Source organism: Sebastes umbrosus, chromosome 16 (assembly GCF_015220745.1).
Source record: "Sebastes umbrosus isolate fSebUmb1 chromosome 16, fSebUmb1.pri, whole genome shotgun sequence".
Taxonomy (NCBI): Eukaryota; Metazoa; Chordata; class Actinopteri; order Perciformes; family Sebastidae; genus Sebastes; species Sebastes umbrosus.
The window spans coordinates 2,450,792-2,466,589 of NC_051284.1; the positions used below are offsets into that span (position 1 = coordinate 2,450,792).

At 35.8% G+C, this 15,798-nt stretch overlaps 1 protein-coding gene across 1 annotated transcript; it reads left to right on the forward strand.

Moving 5' to 3' along the window:
- Positions 1-4,312, forward strand: LOC119474409 (scavenger receptor cysteine-rich type 1 protein M130-like; the record flags this gene model as incomplete). The annotated part of the gene is made up of 4 exons (XM_037746434.1): positions 1-307; positions 401-685; positions 1,594-1,923; positions 4,272-4,312. Coding segments are annotated over 4 exons (963 nt in total), but the record flags the coding sequence as incomplete, so codon positions are not given.
- Between the last annotated feature and the right edge of the window lie 11,486 nt (positions 4,313-15,798).

A 15,798-nucleotide genomic window follows, 5' to 3' on the forward strand; every position in this document is an offset into this window, starting at 1 on the left:
AGGCTGGTGAATGGGACTAGTCTGTGCTCAGGCAGACTGGAGGTGAAGTCCAACCAGTTTAACCAGTCTTGGTCCTCAGTGTGTGACGCTGACTTTGACCAGCAGGATGCAGAGGTGGTCTGTAGGGAGCTTGGCTGTGGGGCTCCTTCAGTCCTCCAGGGGGCGCTCTATGGAGAAGTGGAGGATCCAATGTGGACCAAAGAGTTCCAGTGTGGAGGAACTGAGTCTGCTCTCCTGGACTGTAGAAGCTCAGGCTCAGATAGAAACACCTGCTCACCTGGAAAAGCTGTTGGACTCACCTGCTCAGGTAGAAGAGGAGCTGCAGCTCTGATCTGGTTCATTTCTGTTCTAATGAAACTCACTTTATTATTTTACTGACGACTCTCTTGTGCCTGTTCAGAGTCTGTCAGGTTGGTGGGAGGAGACAGTCGCTGTGCAGGAACACTGGAGCTGAAACAGGGAGAATGGAGACCAGTGATTGACTCTGTTTGGAACCTGAAGGAAGCAGCTGCTGCCTGCAGCCAGTTGGACTGTGGCTCTGCTGTTTCTGTAGAACGGAGAGAGGAGACCTCACGGAGACCTGTGTGGAGGATCATCAGCTCTGACTGTGTTCAGTCTGGATCTGCCCTGAGAGAGTGTGCAGCATCAGGTTCCTCTAACTCCATCCTGAATCTCACCTGCTCAGGTAAGCCCATCAGTGACATCATCTATGACATCATCTATGACAGTAATGTTTCCAGTATGTTCCTTCCTCCATCTCAGTGACAGTCGGTGGTTTCCATTGGACTGAACTGTAAAGTTATCTAGGACAATGACATCCTAAAGTGTAGAGAAGTGTATGGAGAGCTGTTTTAACATTTAATAGCTCAGCCTGACTATCCAGAATTAACATTAGAGATATCTACAACTACATTCTGACTAGTCGTAATCACATTGTGACTAGTCAGAGTTCTTATTCCAGATATCTATAACCTCACTGTGACTAGTCAGAGTTCTTATTCCAGATATCTATAACCTCATTGTGACTAGTCAGAGTTCTTATTCTAGATATCTATAACGTCATTGTGACTAGTCAGAGTTCTTATTCTAGATATCTATAACCTCATTGTGACTAGTCAGAGTTCTTATTCCAGATATCTATAACGTCATTGTGACTAGTCAGAGTTCATATTCCAGATATCTATAACCTCACTGTGACTAGTCAGAGTTCTTATTCCAGATATCTATAACCTCTATATCTATTACGACTAGTCATAATTCAGTTGTGGATATCCGTAATGAGGAAGACTTACACAAAGTATACACAGATGTATCGTCGCTTATAGCTCCTTCAGCAAGCCTCCTCGCTCCTCCTGATGCATTTTAGGAATTGGGATGTCCTTCAAGATGGAGCGCTGAGATCGATTTCTGGATCACAAGCCGGAGCATCGAGGATCGAGGAGACGAGGAGGCACAAGATCAGGTCCATTCAGTTGAACGGAGGATCAACAAAACACAGAAAAACGTTTAAATGAAAATGGCGGTGCATTGAACACTCTGTTTTCAGACTGAACGTGCCACAGCTCTCAGCCAATCACATCTCTGTGTTTACAGACCTGCTGCTTCAGCCCAACATCTCTGCGTCCTCCTCCGTGGACGGGGTCTCCGAGGCCCATCAGCAGGGGTTTCACGTGCTCAGGGGCTCCACCTTCACCATCAGCTGCTCCATCCAGCCACAGTACCCAGGAGGCTCCTTCCAGCTCAACTTCACCTCCTCCACCTCAGCACTCAACTACACCCAGCCGGCTGTCAATCACTCCGCCCACTTCCTGTTTCCTGCTGCAGAGCCCGCCCACCAAGGAAGATACAGCTGTGTTTATCATGTCTATGTTTTTTCTCACGACTTCTTCTCTGAGAGCCGTCTGATCTCGCTCACTGTCGCAGGTAAGCTGACTGTTTACATGCAGGTTTGGAAAATGTGGAAATGATCAGCTGACAACAGAGACGCTTTCATTCTGTAATCAAGGATTGGGCTTATTTTTTGTAATTAAGGACTTTGATTATTTCATAAGAAGTTTACTTAATTTTGTACTTAAATAATTGTCTTATTTCATAAGAATTTTACTTACAGTTTTTCTCAATTGTTTACACACAAATACTGGTACTTGACACACAATGACCACAACATGTAACTCATGCACCAACCCCCTGAACCAATTCTGCTAAACTACAAGCACAATTCCTGCTTTACACTCAAATTGCAGTTCTAAAACACACTTTTTTCAAAACACTACACACAATTCTCTGCATTTGGCACAATTTTCATGAAGAAAATCTCGTTTTCACAAGGAACACACTGTCATTCAAAATTCTAAAGTCAATTGCCCTACTATGCACACTGACTCATCACATGGGCAAACACCTGTCACACAGTGTTACAATTAGCAATCAGTTGATGCTTTTCATGGCTGGATTCGACATGCTAAGCGATATTTCCCCCGCTGCTTGGTCAGGGAAAACATTGCCTGTGATGTAGATGAGGTGCTGTGGCCAGACCGAAACAGAAGAGAGGATGCAGCATAGTTTTTTTTTTTGTTTTTTTTACTGTAACTGTATACAGTAAATTCTTCTGTTGTTTTGTATGTAGACCACTGTATGTGCAACTTTGTGTTGGTTGGGATGTACACTGTGTACATTGTTTTTGTGGGGAAAATAAAATATATTTGTTACCGTGTATTTGTGTGTTCTGAGTATAAAAACAATATTCTAAAATATTTTACAACACACTTATGTATGTACTGTCTGTAGTAACAAAAAAAGGCCTAAGTCATTATGATGAATGGAGAAGAAGTGTTTTCCATTCATCATAGTGTTTTACATTGAGCACATCAGTGTTCAACTGGTTCTTATAAATGTCTATTCATATGATGGTTTGTGTGTGTCATTTGAAAACAAAATACCATTTTGAGAAGAAATAACATTGTTTTGAATGTAAAGTTTAATTTTGCAGGAGAATTGAGGGGTTTTGCCCATTGTGTGTGTGTTTTTTGATTTGTGTGTAGAGTTCTGAGAGTATGAGGCATGCTTTCAGAAAATGTGTGTAAACAATCGAGAAAAACTGTAATTTTGTACTCACGGAATTTTTTTATTTCATAAGAATTTTACTGAATTTTGTACTTAAGGGATTTTCTTATTTGATAAGAATTTTACACTTAAGGAATTTTGTTATTTCGTAAGAATTTTGCATAGTTTTGTACTGAAGGAATTTTCTCATTTATAAGAATTTTACTTCATTTTGAACTTAAGGAATTTTCTTATTTCATAAGAATTTTGCATATTTTTGTACTTCATGAATTTATGTAATTTTGGCATTTAGAATTTTGTTTTTTTAATAATTAAGGATTTTACTTAATTTATAATGAAGGATTTTGTTTATTTCATAAGAATTGTACTTAATTTTGTAACTAAGGATTTCTTTTATTTCATAATAATTTTCCTTATTTTTGTATTTAAGAAGTTTGATACATTTTGCCAAAGCCTTCAGAGATCATTAAAAGGATTATCATGATGATCATTAGATGAAAACATTAATAAAAATTCTACGTGGAGATGACGTCACTTTAGGACGTCTGCTCACAACTAATTAAAGAGAGAAATTTAGTACTAGTACTACTTTAGCAAAGTACTTTAAGGGTTATGACATAATCGTAATAAGTCCATGCATGTTGTTGTTTGTGGAATGACACTGTGACTACTGTCATTGTGTTACACATGTCATATAGTAACCAAACTTCTACAGTGTATAAATGTCAACAGAAACAGTCTACTGTAGGAGAAGGCATGTTTGGTTATAAACATATAAAGTCTCTCTAAAGTCACGTCAGTTGTATTTCTACAGATTAATCTCAGAGGACTTTCTAATCTGTCCAACAAAGAACAGTCTCCGTCTTCAAAGCCTGGATTCACATAAAAAAGATTGAAGAATTATTTTAGATTTCAGGTCACTACAGTTTGTGTTTAATGGGAGCTGTTGGACTCATGAAGTCATGTGATGTGATGTGATGACTGTCTATGTGTTTGATCGGATCTAAGGCCTTTTATCATCAGAGCGATCGTCCTGCCGCTGATTCTGCTGTTGGCGAACATTGGCTTTTACTTCTACTATAAGGTACTGACACACATCTGTTGTTTAGACCACTGACTGACATGAAGCACTCAGTCTGTGTTTATTTGAAGTGAAGAGAGAGGAGTGATGCAGGAAGTCACATCTGTGTGCTGTCATGTGTCTCCAGGGCACCAGGGGGCAGAGGCCGAGCAGACGGGAGAAGGCTGAGCTGGATTATTATAACCTGGGCGTTCCTGCAGCTGAAGGAGGAAGGAGCTCAGGGAGCAGAGTAGCACCTCCAAGGAGCTCATCTCACATCCAGATGGATTTATAACAGACAACCCAGCAGCAGCTCATTTTATATGAATGTTCCCTTTAAACAAGAAGGCTGGATTTATTATATTACATTATATACTATATTTTTCTTACTCTCAACATGAAAACCAACAATGTATTAGTCTTTTCATACTTTCTGACTTCCTGTCAGAACGTATGTAGCTCATTGGTTCCTACTGAAGATGTAAATCTCTAAAAACACCTCACAAACAAAGTGTCATTGAAAACTAGACTTGAAAGCAGGAATACCGGAGTCCAAGCAGCCAAAGACACTGACCCAGGCCGATCGGGAACAATGCTATATATTAAATTAAAATAAACTCTGTATTACCAACGTGCAAATCAAATTTGAAGACAATTTAAGTATTAAATCCTGATATCACCTACTGTTGGATCTGTAGATCTGGAGCACATCCAGGGTTGGTGAAGCATATCTGCTGCCACGTTGACAATCTGTTGGTGTTTGTGATTCAAAAATATATAATGAATGAATCAAAGTCATGTAGCTAGCAAACAAAGTAGATTATTAAAAACCAGAGGCTGTTTTTGCACCAGTTTCATCTGTTTAGTGACGCATGAACTTTATGAGCTCACTTTAGCGCTCCCTTGTGGTTCACATGGCTTATTTATTGTTGTGAGCAAGATTTTGGAAGCAGGACCACATTTAGCTAAAAAAATAACCATAATAATACAAATGGGAGCAAAAAATAAAAGATTACTAACAGCTTATAGTGTGATGAAGGAATTTTCGTATTTCATTAGAATTTTGCTTAATATTGTACATTAGGAAAATTTATAATTGAGGATTTTACTTTTACTACTTTTTTTTTTCTAATGAAGGATTTTGCTTATTTCATAAGAATTTCACTTAATGTTTTAATGAAGGATTTTCATGATTTTTATTTTTTAAGAATTTTACTTAATTTTATTTCAGTGGAATTTGGCTATTTTTTGTACTTAAGGAATCTACTTAATTTTGCACTTAAAGAATGTGCTTAATTTCTATGGATTTTACTTTTGAATTTCCCTCGGGATCAATAAAGTTACTATCTATCTATCTACTTTTGTATTTAAGGAATTTACTGAATTTTGTACTTTTGGAATTTCCTTGATGTTGTAGTTAACACATTTATAATTGAGGATTTTACTACTTTTTTTTTAACTAAGGATTTTGCTTATTTCATAACAATTTCACTAAATATTGTAATAACAGATTTAGCAAATTTTCATTACTAAGTAATGTACTTATTTTACATAAGAATTTTACTTAATTTTATTAATTAAGGAATTTTCTTATTTCATAAGAATTTTACTTAATTTAATTTCAGTAGAATTTGGCTAATTTTTGTACATAAGGAGTTTACTTAATTTTACACTTAAAGAATGTACTTAATTTCTATGAATTTTATTTACTTTTGTGTTTAAGGAATTAACCGAATTTTGTACTTTGGGAATTTTCTTAATGTTGTGCTTAACAAATTCATAATTGAGGATTTTACTTTTACAACTTTTTTTTCTAATGAAAGATTTTGCTTATTTCATAAGAATTTCACTTAATGTTGTAATCAAGGATTTTCATGATTTTTATGATTAAGTAATTTACTTATTTTTTAAGAATTTTACTTTATTTTGTAATTAAGGAATTTTCTTATTACATATGAATTTTACTTAATTTTATTTCAGTAGAATTTGGCAAATTTTTGTACATAAGGAGTTTACTTAATTTTACGCTTAAAGAATGTACTTAATTTCTATGAATTTTATTTACTTTTGTGTTTAAGGAATTCATTGAATTTTGTACGTTGGGAATTTTCTTAATGTTGTACTTGACAAATTTAAACAAATTTATAATTGAGGATTTTACTTTTACTACTTTTTTTCTAATGAAAGATTTTGCTTATTTCATAAGAATTTCACTTAATGTTGTAATAAAGGATTTTGCAAATCAATCATGATTAAGTTCTTATTTTTTTAAGAATTTTGCTTAATTTAGTAATTAAGGAATTTTTTATTTCATAAGAATTTTACTTAATTTTATTTCAGTAGAATTTGCCTTATTTTTGTATTTAAGAATTTTTATAAGATATATTTTTGTTAAGGAACTTGCTTTTTATAATTGAGGGATTTTCTTTATTCAAAATAATTTTGCTTAATTTTGTACACAAGGAGTTTACTTAATTTTTCACTTAAATTATTTACTTAATTTCTAAGAATTTTACTTACTTTAGTATTTAATGAATTTACCTAATTTTGTACTTTGGGAATTTACTTATTTCATAAGAATTTTCTTAATGTTGTACTTAACAAATTAAAACAAATTTGTAATTCAGGGTCTTCTTATTTCATAAGAATGTCACTTAATAATAATATAATTTATTAATTAATACATAATTAAGCAATGTTCCTTTTCCATAAGAATTTTACTTATTTTGATTTCAGTAGAATTTGGCCTATTTTTGTACTCAATAATGTTCCTTATTTTTGTAGAATTGATTTATTTTGTAGTTAAGAAACTTTTCTTTATTCAAAATAATTTTGCTTAATTTCTTAATAGTTAGTTTAATAGAGTTTTGTTTTAGGATTTTGATACAAAATATTCTCATAACCAAGCAAATAATCTGAATAAAAATATGAACACATACAGTATGTAGCAGGAGTCTTCAGAGATCATAGAGATTAAAACATGAATGTAAGAGCCAAATGTGTGAATATAAGTTAAAATTCATAATTTCTAGTTATTGTAACTGACTTAGGTAATGTTTACTTAGGTGTTTTACCTAAAAAGGTAAAGAGAAAAATGCATGTATATTGAAATTTGATGATTTAGACTCCCTTTAATATAGTGAGAGAGTGAGTGTGCATTAGAGTTAGGAGGCAGAGAGCTGCGTTAGGCACGGGAGCACATAGTTTTTCTACCGTGTGACACTATGTAATATCTTACTTTTTTCAGTAAACGTTTTAAACTGGATTACATCTCCTGTCATTCGCGTCAGAATGAAGTTACTGTGCCTACAGCTCATTTGTGGCTTATTTTTGGGATTCAGAAGGAATGCCACTACAATGAATGAAAATTTGGTTTTTATTCTACGTGGAGATGACGTCACTTTAGGATGCACATACTTGTATTGCACAGAGAAATGTAGTGCTTCTGAAAAAAAAGAAAGCAGAGTGGAAATTACGTTTCCAACCTCGTCGCCTACGCCTGCGATGTGTCGTCCTGTTGGCTGAAAATGCACCGGTATGTTTACGTATTGTATTGTTTTATTCTGTTATCTACGTCTGTTTGAATAGTGGTCGTGGTCCCGCCCCTTCCGCTACGTAGCCAAGATGGCGACAGTTGAGTGTGGAAAGTGTCCAGCGTTCCACACTCAACGATCTGACCGTTTTGAGTACAACATCCTGGTACTTTGAGTGCACTGCATTTTGCCGTAAGTCATAATTATGAGATGTTTACTACTAATTATGAGATATCAAGTCATAATTATGAGATATTTAGTACTTATTATGAGATATCAAGTACGAATTATGAGATATCAAATACTAATTATGAAATATCAAGTCATAATTATGAGATATTTAGTACTAATAATGAGATATTAAGTCATAATTATGAGATATCAAGTACTAATAATGAGATATTAAGTCGTAATTGTGAGATATTAAGTCATAATTATGAGTTATTTATTTGTAATTATGAGATATTAAGTACTAATTATGAGATATTAAGTCATCATTATGAGATAAGTCATTATTGTGAGATATTAAGTCATAATTATGAGATATTAAGTAATCATTATAAGATATTAAGACATTATTGTGAGATATTAAGTCGTTATTGTGAGATATTAAGTTGTTATTGTGAGATATTAAGTTGTTATTGTGAGATATTAAGTACTAATTATGAGGTTTTAAGTCATTATTGTGAGATATTAAGTCATTATTGTGAGATATTAAGTTGTTATTGTGAGATATTAAGTACTAATTATGAGGTTTTAAGTCATTATTGTGAGATATTAAGTCATTATTGTGAGACATGAGTTACAAACAAGTGTGGTGGTTTATTCTGCTCAGAGACATCCAAGATATTGATCTGTTGATTGACAACCAGATAAACCAATCGGTTGGTGTACCAGCCTCACTTAAACAGTGGGCGGGACTGAAACAAACATTCACAGCTTCAGATCAATTTCAAAATAAAAGGCAGAGACACGAAATATGAGTTGATATGAGTAAAGAAAGCAGCAGAGCTGAAGACATCCTGCAGCTTTCTGAAGGACTCATTCAAGTGAAACAACACAGAAACATGATGTCAGTGAACCGAGTGAGACACAGTCAGATAAAACAAGCAGCAGTTAACAAGGAGACGACACACTGAAACACTAAAATATCATCCCGCACCATTTATGATCAGCATTTTCCTGCATTGTTCCTTCCTCAATGATTGATTACTTGAATAACAGAATGGACAGATTCATCAACTATTGATATAATGGTTAGTTGCAGCTGTAGTTCAGTCTCCTCTGAACTACTCTCTGCTGAGGTTAACACATTTACCTGGAAATGATAAGAACACTCTGACAGCGTTAATCTGATAGGGACATCTCAGCCTGCCCTGGTTGTCATGGTAACGGAAACCACAGTCCTAGAATCAGTGATCTGTCAGCATCTTCTTATCAAAATATCAGTTTCACAGAAATGTAGAGGAGTGTAAATATCATCTGTAAAACTGAGGAGAGGCAAGAGGAGAAAGAAGAGGAGAGGAGATGAGAGGGAAGAGGAGAGAGGAGAGGCAAGAGGAGAAAGAAGAGGAGAGAGAAGAGGAGAGGGAAGAGGAGAGAAAAAAGGAGAGGAGAGGAGAGAGAAGAGGAGAGGGAAGAGGAGAGAAAAAAGGAGAGGAGAGGAGAGGGAAGAGGAGACAAAAAAGGAGAGACATGATTTCCAATAATAAATATATACAAACATTTGCATAAAGCAGCATATTTGTCCACTCCCATGTTGATAAGAGTATTAAATACTTGACAAATATCCCTTTAAGGTACATTTTGAACAGATAAAAAAGAAGTGTGATTAATTTGCAATTAATCGTGAAATAGTAAAGGACAATCACGTGATTAATTGCGATTAAATATTTTAATCGATTGACAGCCCTAATTTAAATGAAAAAAGGATTTGTGGGGCCCTACGCAACGGCATATTCAGCGTATCGGGCAGGCCGAGACTGATCAGCCCCACACACATCACATCACCTCCACACTCAAAGGAAGAAAAGACAAAAAGGGAACATGGATGCTGTAAAATCTTACACGTTGAATTTATAATTAGGGCTGTCAATCAATTAAAATAGTTAATCACGATTAATGACAAATTAATCACACATTGTTTATCTGTTCAAAATGTACCTTAAAGGGACTGTTTGTAACTTTTTACACGTATAAATCTACCGGGTCGGTTATCCATACGCGCTCGCGTGTGGCTACGCTGTACAAACTACACGGAAGCACCAATACCTCTTGGTTCTATCTAGTGAAGCCCGTCTGTTAAACAGTGTTGGCTCTTCCTGCTCCAGCCCCCCGACCACGGCCAGAAGACGCGGGGGAGACCGTAGCTTTGGTCTCCAGGGCCGGAATCTCTGCTGTACTCTGCTCCTCTGCTCCTCTGCCTGCTTGCCTTCACTCACACACCGCGCGCATCTCGCGCTCCACTCTCACGTGCATGCGCGCAGGCTACACTCTGCAGAAGAGTTAGTTTAGCTCTGAGAATATCTAGTGAATGTACAGTGGACGTTTGTGCAGAAATAACTGCTGCAGCTCCTCCACACCAACAGAGGTTTCCCGTGTCTTGTGAAGTGACGGGGCTCCGCAGAGAGAACCGTTATCATCTCCGACCGGGTGCCGGTGTCTTCCCTGTTCCTGGTCGGGAGGCTGAAGCAGGAAAAGCCAACACTAGGATCAGCATTGATTCATGGAGAGACCTTCGTCTGGTCAGCTAACATTACTGCCAAGCAGCTGAAATATAGAGTGATATTGTGGTTTTAGCTGACGTGTGTCACCTCACTGTTTTGAGCGATGCTCGTTCATGTCTATGTAGAGCAAACAGAAGCGCGAGCAACAGGACTCTGACTTTCGTTGACTTAACGGCCACAGGTGTCGCTGTTAACAAGCAATTTCTGATTCTTACATAGAGTCCTTTTAAAGGGAGATTTGTTAAGTATTTAATACTTATCCACATGGGAGTGGACAAATATGCTGCTTTATGCAAATGTATGTATATATTTATTATTAGAAATCAATTAACAACACAAAACAATGACAGATATTGTCCAGAAACCCTCACAGGTACTGCATTTAACATAAAACATATGCTCAAATCATAACATGGCAAACTGCAGCCCAACAGGCAACAACAGCTGTCAGTGTGTCAGTGTGCTGACTTGACTATGACTTGCCCCAAACTGCATATGATTATCATAAAGTGGGCATGTCTGTAAAGGGGAGACTCGTGGGTACCCATAGAACCCATTTACATTCACATATCTGGAGGTCAGAGGTCAAGGGACCCCTTTGAAGATGGTCATGCCTTTTCCTTATGTTTTCTAGTTTCATGATACCAGTATCTTCACTCTAGCTTTAAAACTGAGCAGCTACAACCTAAAAAACACAAGTTGTGTTAATGCATTAAAGAAATGAATGGCATTAAAACACATTTGCCTTAACGCATTAACTTTGACAGCCCTAGTTATAATCTTTCATGTTTTTAGTTAGTTCGTTTTTGATTCTATTTTTAGTCAGTTATTATTTCTGTAATCAATATACCCATATGTATACTCAGTAATGATCTCTCTGGCAGGGATTTTCATCTTTAGTGGTGTCCGCCATAGATTCAGACTCATGACACATTGAGAGGAAACGATGCAGCATGTCACCAGTGATGCTGTTTGTAAGCTGCTCTGATTGATATCAGCCTCACTGTTTCCTGTTGACTCTCCTACAGCCATATCTGAGCTACATTAACTTACTGCTAATGCTAACACAACATTTCCACAGTGGGACTTTTATTGTGAAGTAGCCACAGAAAACCCAACATATTCATCACTGAGGTCAAAAACAGGAGAGACCATAGACACACAGTATATACATAGACACACAGTATATACATAGACATGTATACATAGGCATATATGCATAGACATATATACTGTACATAGACATGTATTCATAGACATATACAGTGTACATAGACATTTATACATAGACATATACAGTATTCATAGAAATGTATCGATAGACATATATACATAGACATATACAGTATTCATAGACATACACAGTATACATATACAGTATACATAGACATATATCCATGGACATGTACGCATAGACATATACAGTATGCACAGACATATATACATAGACATATATACAGTACATAGATATATACAGTATATTTAGACATACATCCATAGACATATATACATAGACATATACAGTATACATAGACATATATACATAGACATACTGTATATACATAGACATATACACCGATCAGCCATAACATTAGGCCAGCATGGGCACCCTGACCGGTCTGCGGCTACGCAGCCCCATACGCAACAAACTGCGATGCACTGTGTGTTCTGACACCTTTCTATTGGAACCAGCATTAAATTATAACTATATCTTCAAAAGGCCTTACGCTAGGAGGCTGAAATTTCATCAGTAACACCCGTTACCACAGATGAATAAATGCTGCAAAAATGAAGAAGATCAGAAAAACTTTATTTTTTCCATACTGCAGCTTTAATGTGAAAACATATAGAAAAGAGAAACTTCATAACTTTGTGCTGGAATGTACTAGGATGCTGAAATGCATGTTTGCCACACTTGGCTTTTTTAAGAAGGTTCTCAGGGATTTAGAGACACCAAAATCAAACATATTCATCCCTCAACTATGTGGTTTAAGTGTCCTGAGTTTCAAGTTGATTGGGCTTCAGGAAAGTGCAAAAACACACTTCTCTAAACAAGACCAAAACAGTAGGCCTCAACCAGTGGGAACATGCAATACAGTGAACAGAAATATTGCCACAAAATGACATCCATGCCAAAAAAAAACAACAACCCTGCAACAATGAAAAAAAAACAACTGCAGTAGTTCACAAACTGTACCTTCTTGTCATAGATATTTAAGATATACATGTATGTCTGACAGATTTTGATAACTGAATGGATCATTTTGCATGTGATGGCTCAAACGATTCAACAATATTTAGAAGTTGTGAAGAGGACGACAATTTCACTGAAAATCAACTCATCAGTTTTGCTCAGCAAGACAACGCAAGTGGTTGTTGTACTCACTCTTTTGCACACGTGCCAAAACACATGTAACTTGCTTGAATGAATGAGAAATTCTAATCTGTTGTGCAACAAACTAATTTTTCTGAGGTTTGAACTTAATGTTTTGAAAAAAAATAATTCTCACTCATGCGATTGAGAAAATGAGCCAAAGCGAATGAGAAAAACTGTAATGACTTTTATCATGCTTTTATTCTAAAGCACTTTGTAACTTTGTTTTTAAAAGGTGCTGTATAAATAAAGTTATTATTATTATTATTATTATTATTATTATTATAAAAAGACATGTTCTATCATTTGTGGTTCCAAACTATTGTAACTATTAGAATTATATCTAATGTAAATTCTGATAGTTTTCTTTCTGTAGAAAATCTGTGCCTGCCTATTATATTATATATTACTAAAATCCAATCAGTATTTTATATATGAACAAGTAATGTGTCTTCCTAAAATTAACATTAATTTTCAACACTCACACAAATTTTTACCAGACTTTCTATTGGCTGCTGTGACCCAGTCTATGCTGTGACCACATTTCCATGAGGTGCAATAAAGAACACAGTCAGCAGGTGTCACTGTTGTGGAGTAAACCTAAAGTTGGAGCAGCAGAACGAATCAACTCAGCCTCTGTTTGAATTGGAAATGAGTCATGGCCTAATACATTATCCCCCTGTCAGAAAGCAGAACACTAATCATAGTTGCTCAGAACATTTAGTTGAAGTTGTCCCTGTTGTGTAGTTGACTTTGCTGAACTGTTAAATCTAGAATCTTGGGATATGAAGTATGAAATCATTGTTCTTTCTGCGCGTAATGAACTGACTTGTGTTGGTAATCACTAGGCTTCATTTGACTGGGTACATTTACAATATTATAAATTAAAAAATATTTTTTTAAATTTGAAAGTTTATTGAAAATGCATGAATACATGAAAATTGCATAATTAAAGTCATTTTGACAATATAATACCACGTCAAACTTAAAATACAAACATATATGCATTTACTGTACATACAGTACATACATATATACATTTTGTCCAATTCATCGTGTTGCCACAATCCAGCCATCCATCAGTCCACTCTATATACCCACTCAAGGGATAGTCAGTTGGTTGCAATTTGCAACCACACCACTAAATGCCACCAAATCCAACACACTGTACCTTTAAATTATGTAGAATAAGAATTACTTTTGAAAATCTTCATTTTATTTATTGAAAATGCTGTACTGTAAATATAAATATTGCAGTCTAAACAGTGATTTTGAAGCAAACCTACATTCCTACACTGCAAAATGACGATTGTGGCTGTACTTTATAACATCAGTTTACTTTTTTCTCTTCTGTTTCTAACACAGTTTATTTTTATTTAAGGGCCCAGCCATAGCTTTAGCACTTGTAAGTTAGTTCATTAGCATATACTGTATGCTGCATTGCTGCTCAGCAAGGATATATTGTTAAAATAAGCAGATATGCATGGGAAACACATATTGCGTGGACTTTGTGATTTGTATGTTAGGTAGTAAACATTTGAACCTCTGCTACAGTAATATAAGTTGGCTGTATTCTGAGGACTCAGCATGTGATTTAGTGTTTCGCACTAAGGACAGAATGTGTCAAAACCCGTTCTACAACTCCATTACATCCTCCTGGATAAACCCACTTTGAACACAACATACCAACACGTTCTCATCCCAACTCGTCACACACTGACGCTTTGTACTGTGATTTAAACAAATACACACTAGGTTAAGGCAACAAATCAACTTAGTTAGATATAGGAAAAAACAACATGGTTGGGTTTACAATTACTACATTTGTAAAGTGAAAATGAAACTGAATATTGTGAACAAGGGACACAAACAAACTGATTGAACATTGCTGATTGTAACGTGAAAGTGAAACTTAACGTACGGGACACGTACAGGCGCTAAAGGGTGCCTTGTGTGCTTGTATCACACACTGAAGGCTGCGATATCTCAATTATTCGGTATTTCACGCCCTGGGAATGAGAACGGGCCGACCATACAGACAAGATACATAATTAAGTAATAGAGGTCAGTGAATTCAAGTTTTTAGGAGTGGTTTTGGATCCACAGCTCAGATTTGATAAACATCTTATGAAGAGAATTTCAAAAATGGTTAAGACCAACCGTATTTGTTTCAGATAAATCTGGCATTACATACCCAGTCAGGCAGCCCAGTTATTTATGCACTCTATGTTTTTCTAACATTTTTCATATTGTATGACAGTGTGGTCTCAAGCATCACCATCTACAATCAAACATCTTACATCCTTATACAATGCACCTGATTCAACTGTTATCAGGCCATTAAATAGGCGTTATCAAAACTACAACTTCTTTAGGTTTAGGCAAAAAAAACAGTTGCGTTTCGGCAGTAAAACTACAACCTCTCTAGGTTTAGGCAACAAAACTACGACTTCTTTAGGTTTAAGCAAAAAAAACAGATACGTTTTGGCAGTTAAACTACAACTTCTCTAGGTTTAGGCAACAAAACTACAACTTCTTAAGTTTTGGGGGAAAAAAAGTTATGTTTCGGCAGTTAAACTACAACTTCTTTAGGTTTAGGCAACAAAACTACAACTTCTTTAGGTTCAGGCAAAAAACAACAGTTACGTTTCGGCAGTTAAACTACAACTTCTTTAGGTTTAGGTAACAAAACTACAACTTCTTTAGGTTCAGGCAAAAAACAACAGTTACGTTTCGGCAGTTAAACTACAACTTCTTTAGGTTTAGGTAACAAAACTACAACTTCTTTAAGTTCAGGCAAAAAACAGTTAAGTTGCGGCAGTTAAACTACAACTTGTCTAGGTTAGGCAACAAATCTACAACTTCTTTAGGTTTAGGCAAAAAAACAGTCAAGTTTCGGCAGTTAAACTACAACTTCTCTAGGTTTATTCAACGAAACTACAACTTCTCTAGGTTTAGGCAACAAAACTACAACTTCTTTAGGTTTAGACAAAAAAACTGTTTGGTTCAGGGAAAAACACTGTTTTGGGTCCCGACCTCCCC